The sequence below is a fragment of the Podarcis vaucheri genome, assembly GCF_965113315.1.
Source record: "Podarcis vaucheri genome assembly, chromosome: 14".
In the NCBI taxonomy this organism is placed as follows: Eukaryota; Metazoa; Chordata; class Lepidosauria; order Squamata; family Lacertidae; genus Podarcis; species Podarcis vaucheri.
The window spans coordinates 41,959,742-41,973,809 of record NC_138752.1 but is presented as its reverse complement, the minus strand read 5'-3'; the positions used below and the strand labels follow the sequence as shown (position 1 = coordinate 41,973,809).

Genomic DNA, 14,068 nt, shown 5'->3' with positions numbered 1-14,068 from the left:
GAAGTAATTGTCCATCTTGAAGCATACTGATGCATACTGCTCATCTTCCTTTGCCAATTCACCGCCAGCTGGGAGTGGGTCACATCCACTCGGATTTCATCTTTCCAACTCTCTTGACTGGCTCTTGTTTGCATTCATGCCCTGCATAGTAATGGGACACACCTAATTCTTGCATTGCTGGGGCCTTCTGGCATCATTTCTCTCTCCTTCTTGTTTTTGTGTGTGTCTGTGCATATACACACACAATTCTGCCAGCTAAGGATAACGTGTCATGCATCTAAAATAGGCTCTTCATAGCCATCCCACCTCCCACTGGCCTCCTCATCCCATCCTATTGTGGGAAGAGCCACTGCTTTGTTCTAATGGTGCTTCCCTCTGTGTATGGCTTTTTAAAAAGCCAGAACAGAGATGTCTTGTTCTACTCCCTTTCTGCTGCTGCTGTGGGATTTGTGTGTGTTGTCTTGATTCTGCCTTTCTATCAGAAAAGAGATTCCAGGCAGTGAGCAGAAGAAGTTTGAAGCAGATGCACTACTGACATTTTCAAACCACAAAACAACAAGCCATAGCAACCATTATCGGTTCACCAACAGTCCCAGTGTCTTGATCTTTACAAGCCCTCTTCTAGAAGCAGGTCTTCAACGTGTGGTGTGGAAGGGTTACGCCATGATGGGGCCAGATGGACCTTCCTAGGAATGGCATTCTGCAAGAAGGATGCCACAGCCAAGAAGGCCCCGTCTCTCATACCACCTGTTGAATTTCAGAAGATGGAGGGACATGGAGCAGGGCCTCGGATGCTGATCTGATCATGCATCACAGAGGTGCGTAAGGGAGGCAGTGGCTCTGGTATCTTCATCCTAGGCCTTCTCAGATTACAGCCACTGTCTGCTGATTTTTGCACATGTGCTGCAACAGCAGGCAGCTATATGCCAGGATGTTTCATCCTCTGGGACTGAACCTTGGGCAAGGTGGGTGAGTTTGAGGGCCTCTTCTCAACTGGTGGTCAGGGCTGGGTTGGAAAGGAGGCAGTATAAATTTAGAAGAGACTTGAGATAAAAAAAAACCAGCCACCACCATCCAGAGACCGAGATACACTACTGCTGAATAACAGTGCTGGTCCCGTCACTAGTCATTATATGTTACTTTCATAGAACAGCTAACTAAGGCTGAGCTATGGATCAAAAGATCCCTGGTTCAAATCTTGCCCTGAGGCAAGTTGCACTTTGTTCTTCCCACACCCCATGCGTCTTGTCTCTGCGCACCATTGGCATGCAGCCTCGGGAAGGTGGCCTATAAGGATACAGACCATGGGCTGAAAAAAAAAGTTATGATGAAAACTAGATTGCTCTGAACACCTGAAAGTTCTAATACAGAGCTTTCCAAACTTTACATGTTTGTGACACGTGTTTTGGACATGCATCATTTCGCGTGACACAGTAATTCAGTTTTGCTAGCAAACCAGAGGCTAAACTAACCCCTTTCCAGCCCCGGGAAGAGCGCAGGGAGCGTTCACACGACACACCTACACATTGCAGCCAACACACTACCATGTTGCGACACACAGTTTGGAAAGATCTGTTCTAATACCAAGTGTTGAGTGTGTGTCTGTGTGTATCTATATCTAGAGAGGGGAATCTTAAAAGCATCAAGCAGCATCAAACTTCAGACAGGTTTTCTCCGGATCTCAGAAGAATGCAGTTAATCAGTAAAAGGATATGTTAATTACGGTGACTAACAATGTTAAATGTTTTAAAGCAAGATGGAAGTGGAAACATCGTCTACTGCTCCTGAAATACCTTTGTGAACGGTGGGATATCATTAACGCCAACTTTGGACTGTGTGATTACTGACCGGGTACCACAAACACACATCTGCTGTGCATAGGGAATCCTTTTATACTTTCCCTCCAAATAGGCAGAAGGCATTGTTTGGAAATGAAGGACCATGAAAGCTTTTCTAAGAGCAGCAAAAGTTCGATCTTGAAAGTACTGTTGAAAGTATTGATTTCCCTTTAATGAACTGAACCAAGCGGGGAATAATAATAATAATAATAATAATAATAATAATAATAATAATAATAATAATAATTTATTATTTATACCCCGCCCATCTGGCTGGGCCTCCCCAGCCACTCTGGGCGGCTTCCATAAAAACCAAAAATACAATAAAATATCACACGTTAAAAACTTGGGAAATGCTTGGAATTGGCTGGCAAGTACATTTCCCTGAGAAACCTACCTTGAAAATTCTTTTTCGAATGAAAAATATATCCGTACAAACTCGGGAGGTCTGAGCACCCTCAAAGTCAGATTATAACAATGTTAACCAGCATTGGGCTCAATGTTGTTCAGTGAAACCTCGCTTCCAAATTACTTTCCTCAAAATCCACCCATCTCTCCCCATAAAGTATGGATGATTTATGAGTGCTTGCTTTTTAAAAACTGTATTCATCAGAGGTCTGCCTTAAACCTGAAAGTATTTGCTGCCCTTTTCATGACAAAAACTTGCTTCGTTAGCATATCTGCCCCTGGAAAGGCAGATAACTTTTTCATTCTCTTGTTACATAAATTTGGCGTATTCATGGAGTGTGCCAGGGAGGCTGCCCTGGCAGAGCTGAAAGTTTTGTAAAGATGGTGTAGAGGAGCTGGCAGCCTCCAAGATAAAACCAGGTTTGAGCACTCACTCCAGTTGGAAAGAGAGCAGCGATGTGCATTATCTGGCCCACTGGCACAACATCCCTATGAGGCGGGCTGCTGTGCTTCCAAGAGCCCTTAAAGACAGCTCTGCACTGAACACAGTTTATCTAGCCATGATTAGAACCATCTGCCATCTCAGCCAGCCTCAATACTCCATGTCCTTTTTAATGATAACTTAGCAGTTTTCATGGGACTGGATCAGGGTGGGCAACATGCAGTCCTCTGATTTATCCCACAGAAGGCAAGTCGTTCTGTCGCCATCATAGCCTTTTTATATTGCCTTTTTATATCACTTCTTATACTCTCCCCCCCCCCTTCCCCAGGCACATTGCTCCAGCACGGGGTTTTTTGGTGGGGAGGATGCAGGCCTTTAGATTTCCACTGTAAAATCCAAACTTTGGAGACTGGTAGAAGAGAAAGTGCAGCAAATGGAGCCAGGAATCCAAACTTGGCAGTAGCTCGATGCAAACTGTGGGTATCGTAAAGCTCCTTGGATGCTTAGCTATTAAAATGCATTTATGGTTTTTAAATAGCTTCCTGAAAAAGATTCTGGGTCAGAGTCATCTGTCTCGGCAAATTCAGCGCATGAATCGACCTCTTTGTAACCCTGTGTTACAGTAAGAATTTTAGGAATTTCCTTTGATTACCTCTTGCCAGTCGGCCGCTGGGAGAAGCCACAGCTGCTTTCTAGGTGCAGAGATGAGGAAATGTGGCATCACACAGTTTAAAGGGTGCTTCCAAATGGAGAGACCTGGGGCGGTGGGGGGTCATTTAGGTACGCCCACAATAAATGTGGAGACTGTGCTGAATCCACGTGTGTGGTTTTTTTCCTGGCAGATTTGAAGCATCTTGAGCTAGCACAAGGGGTGTTTGTGTAAGCAATTTATTATTGCACAATAAGGTGATGATGTCTCTCATGCTACCTGTCCTGCCTCCTGGAGAGGCAAGCAGAATCACATAGAATTTGCGAACCAACAACCTTGGTCACAGCATTGCAGAAGCATGCTGTTTAAAAGGGCTTCGATAAAGCAACAAGGCCAGTCTTAATGGGGGTGCACCAGGATCCTAGATGAGCCCTCTCAGGGCTGCGGGGGGACGACGTTCGACTTCACTGCGGGGAAAAGACCATAGGTCAGGGGTCCCATGTTCAATCCCTGGCATCTATCATTAAAAGCAGCAGTTGGCAGGAAGTTGTTCATTTAATTCTTTAATTTAAGCCATTTCTACACCTCTTAATCATTAGCATTTCTTAGCACTGTACATAGCCATAAACCATGCAGGTTCAGCAAGGAGGACGTGCCTACCTGATCTCAGCTGGGAGGGAGTTCTAATGGCTTGGGATGACATGCATTGAATGCATGGCTTCTGGTAAATCACAAGATGCACCTCTGAACCACGGCTGATCACCAATGGAGACTCCCTTCAAATATTTTGGTGATCAGGTGGCAATATAAGGGATCAGGCAGTCCTTGTGATATCCTGGACCTAAGCTGATTAGTAAGGGCCTTGTGCAATGATATTATTTCCCTGAGATCTTGTACCAAAGTTGGCCAGGATTTGCCAGCCTGGTGCCCTCTAGATGAAGTGTCATCAGCCAGTTGCCCAAAACACCTGGAGAATATCTTTGTTTTCATTGATTCAGTCAACGGCTGAAATTGGCTACTTGTGACAACTCTGATTTCTAGACTTCTTTGCCTATACGATCTGATTGCAACCCTATAATGGCCTTATAAAAATAGGTTGGGGGGAAAAGGGTCTTAGACTAAAAATCACCAGATGAGTTCATGGCAGAGGAAAGATCCGAGCTAACCATTTCCCCATCCATCGCTCAGTGACCTAGCCACTAGGCTACACTGGGTTGTCTTCAATTTGCAGGCTGCACCAGAATCCTTGCCTTGAGAGCTTCAGCAGGGCTCACATGCAAAGTACTGCCCCAGAAACAGTCACTTCCTGTGCTGTCGGGGCAAGCCCGGCCAAACACATTTTGCACTTCTGCAAGGCTGCATTGCACAACTGGGAGGGTGCACAAGAATCCTTCAGAGACTGCAATCTTGAGACTGTGGATGACATAAGAGTTTAGCCAGAGTATCCAAAGTGGAAACAAAGGATGAGGTCATATATTGGATGGGACTGTTTAGCCCAGTTCTGTCCTCTCCAGTGCTCCCCAAAATCCTTCTCCAGGTATTTTGGGCAACTGACTATATATTCAACTGACTATAAGTGCATCTTTCATTAATTGGGCAACACACCTTTTTTAAAGTTAGTTGCTTTCAATTTAAGTATTTCTATGAACTACAGATGGCAGCGGTATCTTAGGTAATTTCCTCCAGTCTCTTGCTTGGAAGGTGGCACCAACTGTGATGCATACATGCAAAGGTAAAGGACCCTTGGACGGTTAAGTCCAGTCAAAGGTGACTGTGGGGTTGCGGCGCTTATCTCACTTTCAATCCGAGGGAGCCAGCATTTATCCACAGAAAGCTCTCCGGGTCATGTGGCCAGCATGACTAAACCGCTTCTGGTGCAGCAGGACACTGTGATGGAAACCAGAGCACATTGAAATGCTGTTTACCTTCCTGCCACTGCAGTATCTATTTATCTACTTGCACTGGCATGCTTTCGAACTGCTAGGTTGGCAGGAGCTGAGACAGAGCAACGGGAGCTCACCTTCGTCGGTCGGATTCGAACCGCTGACCTTCCGAATGGCAAACCTAAAAGGCTCAGTGGTTTAGATCTTGTGTCGATTGCAGTAGTCATTGTATCACCACCCTGTTCATTGTTTTATTGTTATTTCTAAACCATAGGAGCCAACTCCTAGAGTCTGTGGGATCTTTGGCCCCCCAATTAAATATCTGAGGAGGCTGCCTCCCCCCAAGTTGATGGGCATTGCCATTCAAATGGTGTGTGTGTACTGCGTCATGTGATCAATTATGCAGGGCGGGGCTTACACAAACACCCCAATATTTTATTCATGTTGGCACCCCTGTTCTAAACAATTTCCCCACCCTCTTCCCCCTAGGTTGCTCCACCGTCAATGATGGCATGCTGAGACCCACCAAGCAGCGGCGGCGTGGGCGTGCGATAGCAAGGGGGCCGCTCTAACCGCTGGGCGTGGGACACCATGGGCCAGTGCGTCACCAAGTGCAAGAATCCTTCTTCCACTCTTGGCAGCAAAAATGGCGACCGAGAATCGAGCGGCAAGGCTCACGGCAAGCGGAGCACGATTCACAAGGAGGAACACTGCACCGTCGGTGGGAAATCCTCCGGGGACATCCTGGTTAATGGGACAAAGAAGATGGAAGCCTCTGTAGAGTCTAGTCATCCTCCTTCTTCTTCCGGGGATGCAAAGAAGGAGCCAGTTTCTGGCACAGAGGAATCGTCCCTCCACAGGACTGAGGAATTATTTAGGAGATACAAGGACGAGCGAGAAGATGCCATATTAGAGGAAGGCATGGAGCATTTTTGCAACGACCTCTGTGTCGACCCAACTGAATTCAAAGTCCTCGTTCTGGCATGGAAGTTCCAGGCAGCTACCATGTGCAAATTCACAAGGTGAGTTCCTGCAGCTGTGACCTGCTCAGAGACTATTTCCTGACTTACATAAATATTGGTGGATTGCCAACTTTCTGATTGATTGTGAATCTACATAAGCTGTATATAAGAGAAAACGATTCTAACAGAAACCATACTCCCCATGTCTTTTAGGTGATGCACACTGCGTCGATTTTAGAAGAGGCACCCCCTTTTTATACATTAGAGGATGCCTCTTCAGGTGATGGTTTCAGGTTTTATAAATAGTTGGATTACAAAAAAATGTTTTTGAAAATTTAAACCTGCTGTTGTAAAAATCATGATTCTCAAATTCTTCTCTTTTTGGAAAAAAGTATGTGCAAATGAGTTGTTTTTCTCACCTTTTTGAAGACTTGCAACTGGTCCCTCCAAGTGGAGTCCCACTCTCACCTGTTAGGTTGTTGTTGTTGTTATTATGGCAGCTTCCAACAGAATATAAAAGAACACAACAAAGCATCAGACATTAAAGCTTCCCTGTACAGGGCTGCCTTCAGATGCCTATGGAAAGTTGTCTGTTTATCTCTGACATCTGGTGGGAGGGTGCCAATGCAAGAAGGCCCTCTGCCAGGTTCCCTATAACTTCTTGCAATGAGGGAACCACCAGAAGGCCCTTGGAGCTGGACCTTGGTGCCCAGGCTGCACAATGGGGGCAGAGACGCTCCTTCAGGTATACAGGGCTGAAGTATTGTGGAGGGGGGTGCAGCTCACCCATTGACCTACCCCACGAGGACTGCCAGGTAAGTCTGAACTGAGCTACAGATCTTTGGAGCTTCAACCACCTTTTAGTGCATGAGCATAAGTCCAAGATTAGTTAATAGCAGGAGAAGGTTGTTTGCCTTCCGTCTCTGCGTGTGGGCTTCCTGGAGTCATCCGGCTGCCCGCTTTGGGAAGCAGGATGCTTGACTGAGTGGACCTTTGGGAACAGCCTTATGTTTGTGTTTTTAATTGTGTGTGTGTGTGTGTGTGTGTGTGTGTGTGGAATTCGCTCTCTGTGTGTGTGTGTTTTAGTATGGAATTGTTTTCACTGCTGATGATTTAACTGTAAATCACTTACTATATTATAAAGGCAGTGATTCATAAAAAGGTAAAGGTAAAGGGACCCCTGACCATTAGGTCCAGTCGTGGCCGACTCCGGGGTTGCGGTGCTCATCTCGCTTTATTGGTCAAAGGAGCCGGCGTACAGCTTCCGGGTCATGTGGCCAGCATGACTAATCTGCTTCTGGCGAACCAGAGCAGCCCACAGAAACACCTTTTACCTTCCCGCCGGAGCGGTACCTATTTATCTACTTGCACTTTGACGTGCTTTTGAACTGCTAGGTTGGCAGGAGCAGGGACCAAGCAACAGGGATCCCCGTCGTGGGGATTCGAACCGCCGACTTTCTGATCGGCAAGTCCTAGGCTTAACCCACAGCGCCACCCGCGTCCCTTGATTCATAAAAGGAATCAAATAAAAATTATTTGATTCATAAAAGGAATCAAACAAATAAATAAGCTGGACTGATCCATTGGGCTTCAGATTGTGTTGCGGAGGGAATCATGTTCGCATAGAGTGTAAAACTGTGTGAATGGAAATAAGTGCAACAGGCAGGCCTGAGGGGGTTTAAATTCCTTCAGGGGTAGCATGATGCTCAGTGATTCATATGTTTCCACAGAATGTTTGAATCGACATTTCTTTCCGGTACCATTTTATGATTCCCCCTTTCCCAACACAAATTAATTGGGATCAAAGGGAGGAATGCAAAACTCTACTGATCATCTTGTCAGCAGAAGCAGTTCTACTTGCCACTTGGAACCCCCCCCCCCCAACTCATCCCTCTGAGTGCTGGTTTGGGAGTTCTCACCCCTGATCCAGGAAGTTGCATGTAGCCGCTGTGACTACTAGCCCTGAGGTTTTTGCGTGTGATGCTGAAGAAAAGGAGGTGATCTAACTGGCTTCTTTTCCCCTTGACTAGGACGGAGTTCTTTGAGGGCTGCAAAGCAATAAACGCAGACAGCATCGATGGGATATGTGCCCGGTTCCCCAGCCTCTTAAACGAAGCCAAACAAGAAGATAAGTTCAAGGATCTCTACCGTTTTACCTTTCAGTTTGGCCTGGACTCCGAGGAGGGACAGAGGTCGCTGCATCGGGAAATAGCCATTGCCCTTTGGAAACTAGTCTTCACTCAAAACAAGCCCCCGATATTGGACCAGTGGTTACACTTCTTGAATGAGAACCCCTCAGGAATTAAGGGAATCTCCCGGGACACGTGGAACATGTTCCTCAATTTTACTCAGGTCATTGGGCCGGACCTCAGCAATTACAGTGAAGATGAGGCCTGGCCCAGTCTCTTTGATACCTTTGTGGAATGGGAAATGGAGAGGCGGAAGAAGGAGGAGAACACCAAATGCGTTGCAGCTTCACAGACAGCAAGCCTGTGTATAGACCACCATACTTAGTGCCATTTAACACAGCGAAAACAGCCGTAACCTGTTAACCTTTCATTACCCATAAGCTCCGGACTCCTCTGGAATTTACAGACGCTCCAGATTTTTCTACTTTACACCTTTCTCTGCCTTGTATTTTTGAAAGGGCTCTAAAATGCTGTATCCATATTTTAGGCACTTTCTTTTGAATTTTGGGTTCTTCTCGTTTCTTCTTCCCCCCTGCCCCCTGAAATATTTGAGACCCCCTGGCTGCAAGTTAAATGGTTTCTTTTTCTCTTTTTCAAAAAACAAACAAAAAACGTTGCAGATTGATGTTGGTTGCACAACTTAAAAAAAAAACATTTTGTGAGGTTAAATTAACATCGCTAAATTATACAGTGCCAGATTGAAGTTCTGCAAATATACATACATATATATATATATGTGTGTGTGTATATATATATGTGTGTGTATATATTTCAGAGCAGGTCTATACTGTGTGTAGTGCTGTTTACATTGTTGAATTTTTTTTAAAAAGGTTGTGATAATTTTAAGATTCATACCATGATGAATTAACAGTGTTAACTGTTAACTACAAATGCATTTAATTCCCAGGTAAAAAAGATTCTGAAAGCCAATGAAAGCAGCATCGTTTCCTTTTTTTTTGTAGCATGGCTAGCTTCCTTTAATTTGGCTCCTGGTTTTTATGGGTGAGGAAAAAAGCTTACTTTTGTCTGAAAGAGTATTCTGTACCTGCCAGTCAGCTGAGAATTCAGTAATAACCTTTTTTGAACCCTTGATTCCGAGGCAAGAGGGAGCAGTATATGGTTTGGTAGAGAGGGCTGTTGTTGTTTTTTTACTTCTTGCCTTCAACTCTCCGCCACCTCCACCCCCGAAATAGAAACGTCTGCCATAATTTGGGGCAGCTTTGCACATAAGCTCTGTTCACACCAACAGGATGCCAAGCATGTACTATAAGGGGGTGAAAACTAAGCCAGGAGTGGGGAACCTTTGGCCCTCTAGATATTGTTTAACTGGAACTCTAGCACAGCCATGGATGATGGGAGCTGTATTTTAGCAATATCTGGAGCACTAAAGGTTCCCTACGCCCAAACTAGGCAGCCTTTCAGGGATGGTGCTAATGCAAGCCCTTTTCCAATAGCATTAAGTGACGGGATTCTCCTCTCATGTGGGCTACTTGTGTGAACAATAGGTCTTGGCACTTTCCGGCTGCAAACTGGCCATCCCTCGCTGTGCGTAAAGGGTGTAAGAGCTTTGCTAGCTCGGTTATAAGGTTGTAGTCACTCCTCTACCCGCCCGCTCCCCAAATCCCCAAGGGATTGTATTTTCACGGCCGTGCAAAAGCACTTTTGCTTGACTGAAAAGCCAAAGGTGGTGGTTCTTCTTCTTTCAGGAGCATGAACCTCGAGAGAAGTGGCGAATGTTTACCCTCCAAGGAAATAACACACACACACACACACAACTTGAATAAAAACTCTGCTTTAATTTTATATATTTGACTCTTGGATAAAAGTGTCAACCCTGTTTGGCTGGTAACTATCTGTATAAGAGGGTGTGTTTTAAAACAACAGCAATTACAAACAAGCCTTTGGTTTTGAAATCAGAGTAGTGGCCATTTCTTCTCTGCTCAAAGAAATGAGCTCCAGCTGAATACGATTTCTCCTGGGGACTTCCTGTGTCTTTATTAGCAGCAGCCTGGCCAGGTAGTTTGGCAGATGTTCCTTTGGCTCACATAGAAATTCAGAGGCAGCAAAAGCTTGGATTTCTGTTTCATCTGCTGCTGTCGAAAAGGCCCAGAATTAACCAGAGTGGAGGGAACCCTGTTTTGGAATAATATTTAGCAGTGACACGGTAGGCCTCTTATTTTGGGGTGGATTTCTTTTAAATTTCACCTGTATTAGGGATGATTTGCTCGCTTTCAACTGTTGTAACCCAAAAAAGGGAGTTTCCTTAACACTGGCCGGATTATGTTGTTAACTGGATTTTTGAAAAACAATGTTAACATTTTTAAAACTTGGGGAAAGGAATAGTTGCTGAGGCTTTCACCTGAAGTGAGCCTCACCTCCATATGGCTGTCTTTTTTTTTAATAAATCTATAAAATATCCAGTCACTCAGTGAAGGCTCACAAAAGTAGGTTTTATTTCCCCCCCCCTAAACATACTTAATGCACCCTTTCCCCAACTTTGTATCCTCCAGATCTTGTAGGACTACAAATCCCATGTGGGAGTTATGGTCCAGCATGCAGAGGACAGCAGGTTGACGGAGCCTGGCTTAACTAGTAACAGACTCACTCGAGCTTTGTTTTTAAAAGTAATCCATCTACCGAAACATCCCATTGTCTGTAGCTTGTGACGAATGGGAAAGCCGATTGTGTGGTAGGTTGGGCAGGGGCATTGAAGACCCCCCCCCCCGTCTTTGCAGTTGCCCTGTAACCATGCAATGTGCAGAAGCAGGCTAGCTCAGTTCCTCCACCGCTACAGCTCTTCATGCAAGAGAATCACTTCAAAGTCACACACACACACCTTTCTTTCTCTAGTATCCCCCCCTTTCCCCTTTCCTAAGGAAGTTTGCATGGGTGCACTTGAATTATCCCAATTAGTAATTCCATCAAGACAAATTCTTCTAGATCTGAAATTGCCAACAATCCCGAGCTGGATAAGAAAAATAAAATAAAAATACTTTAAATTCACACCCTCTCTCGCCTGTCAGGAGCAGGAATTGACATCCATTTGTTTGTTGACGAATATTGACTGCATTAAAACACCTTTTTAAAATTGTGCAAACGCTACCAGGAGTGCTGTTTTTACGGGAAAGCTGGTTTTAGTGGCTGCCAACTCCTCAGACCCCTGCTCTTGAGTCCAGACAAGGAAGTTCATCCATCAGCGTTAAGGCTGCATGTGTGTTCCGTTCAATATCCTCTTTATTATTGTTGTTGTTGTTGTTATTATTATTTATTTATTACAAAGGAAATTGTGTGCCTAAATTTTTTTTTTTTGGGGGGGTGCCTTTTGTCTTGGTGTGTTAATTCATTCCCGAGGGCCCTGCACCCTCTCGCTTGACCTTGCAAAGTATTTAGCCACCTGCTTGAAGGTTTGGCCCACTGAGGCTTTGGAAGAAGCCTTGGTTATTAAACACATAATGAATGGCAGTAACTCTGTGCCTTTGAGAGTCTCTTGTCTACAGAGGTTCTGGGAAGACCTATTTTAGTCAGCAGCCAGTTCTAAAGAGGTTTGGGAGTGGGGGAGGTTTGGAACATCCCTCCCTCTGGTCAGGCAACAAGTCCTGCATCCAGATAATGTGCCACAAGTGTTAAGAGGTGAGAATCTCTCCTTGCCCACCGCTGCTACCCCCCACCCCACACTGTTTCTTCCTAGAGGCTCCATTGCATGATTTAATTTACCTTCCACCAACACTTTAAGCCATGAGTAGGCAAACTAAGGCCCGGGGGCTGAATCTAGCCCAATCGCCTTCTAAATCCAGCCCGTGGACGGTCCAGGAATCAGTGTGTTTTTACATGAGTAGAATATGCCCTTTTATTTAAAATGCATCTCTGGGTTATTTGTGGGGCATAGGAATACGTTCATTTTTTTTCCTTCCAAAATATAGTCCAGCCCCACCACAAGGTCTGAGGGACAGTGGACCGGCCCCCTGCTGAAAAAGTTTGCTGACCCCTGCTTTAAGCTCTTTAAGCCTCCTGAGATAAATGCCAGTGAGAGAGAGAACCCCATGTAGCCACCACTAATAAGGGCAGGCTCCCAGAAATAAAAAAACATTTGCCCAGATTGCTTCAAAACTTCTCCATAACTAAGAGTTGCTTGCTTGTGTGAGTCAGGAGCAGGGATCAGATGGTTGGAGAGGATGGAAGATAAGCTAGCCCACAGTATTTGCAGGTCCACAGATTCCCTGTCCTTGGCTTATCTAGTGAGCGCTCGCAAATTAAGCTGTCCTGTTGAGTGCATCTACCACACTACAATTCCCAGAAGAAGCAGTAGCTCCACGCAATATGGCGTTTCTCATTGCCCTTCTTTCTGCCGGTATGTGAGCAAGGCCACAGGGGCTGGGTGATAATCTGGTTTTCAGCATTGTGATATATCGCCCGGTAAACATTGTGATATACTGATATATAATGATGTCTGAAATGAGGGAGCTTTGTAGAGGCATTGGCTGGCTTCACGGTTTTTCCCACATTGTGATTTTTGCATAGCACACATACACACCATGATTCTTGATATATTGCAAGGTCAAAATTATGAAACAGATATAACAATATGGACTTCAAACCCATTTTGGATCATACATCGCCCAGCCTTAACATACATTGCCAGGTCAAAAATTAATTGAACCGATATCACGATGTGGACCAGTTTTGGGCGATATATCGATATAACACCCAGCCCTAAAAGCCACCCTCCACAGAGTGGGACTAATGATGTGCTAGGATTCTTTGGTGCAACCTCACTGTGAGCTGACACAGAATCTATGAAGAAACATCATTGCCCATAAAACAAATTGTTCCTGAACTCTAGCCATACTGAGAAAAGTGGAGGGTGGCAATATTAACAGATATTCTGCAGTTGCCCAGAGGATGTCCCTCTGTTCTATGAACACCAGCTTGTGCATGTGTCTTGTGTGCCTCCCAAGTTTAAGTGTCTTAATTTCTCTTCCTGCTCCCCAGCCCACAAACGTGTCAAATGAAGCTTATGGAGGGGCACTTTAATCCACCAAGAAGCAGCTCCTGTACACTTTTGCCAGTGGGACAGGGGTGGAAAACTGCATGGATGGACTCCAACTCCCATCAGCCCCAGGGAGCACAGCTGGTTGTCAGGGATGGTGGCATCTGCAGACATGTGGAGAGCCACAGGTTCCCTGCTGCTGCTCTGAAGGGGTGGAGCTGAGAGGCAAGCTTGATTGATTGCTGAAACGTGAATCTCTCATGCCAAGTATAAAAGGCATGTTTCTCATTTTTACACAATCTTTTAGACATGTAAACTTTGGGTGATGAATGGACATGATGTTGACAAGTACAGTGGTACCTCGGGTTACAGACGCTTCAGGTTACAGACTCCGCTAACCCAGAAATAGTACCTCGGGTTAAGAACTTTGCTTCAGGATGAGAACAGAAATCGCGTGGCAGCGGCGGGAGGCCCCATTAGCTAAAGTGGTACCTCAGGTTAAGAACAGTTTCAGGTTAAGAACGGATCTCCAGTACGAATTAAGTTCTTAACCCGAGGTACCACTGCACTTAAAAATGTGGCTGATGTAAAAATAGGTATTGATTTGGACCCTGCAGTGAAATCTTCCACAACTTGGAGTGAAATGGCTGCAGAAACTCATTTAGCACAGTCGTGGTAATTATCGGCTGGAAAAGGAGTTGATGGCTGTA

General features: G+C 45.2%; 1 protein-coding gene across 2 annotated transcripts in view; it reads left to right on the top strand.

The window, feature by feature from the left end:
• Positions 1 to 10,127, top strand: part of DCUN1D3 (defective in cullin neddylation 1 domain containing 3) — a 36,459-nt gene extending 26,332 nt beyond the window's left edge. For both annotated transcript variants that reach the window (XM_082200149.1, XM_082200150.1), the window contains exons 4-5: positions 5,710 to 6,242; positions 8,213 to 10,127. In XM_082200149.1, the coding sequence (XP_082056275.1) occupies positions 5,812 to 6,242; positions 8,213 to 8,696 (915 nt within the window). In that variant the 5' untranslated portion in view covers positions 5,710 to 5,811 and the 3' untranslated portion in view covers positions 8,697 to 10,127. The remainder of the gene's footprint in view (positions 1 to 5,709; positions 6,243 to 8,212) is intronic.
• The last annotated feature ends 3,941 nt before the right edge of the window (positions 10,128 to 14,068 follow it).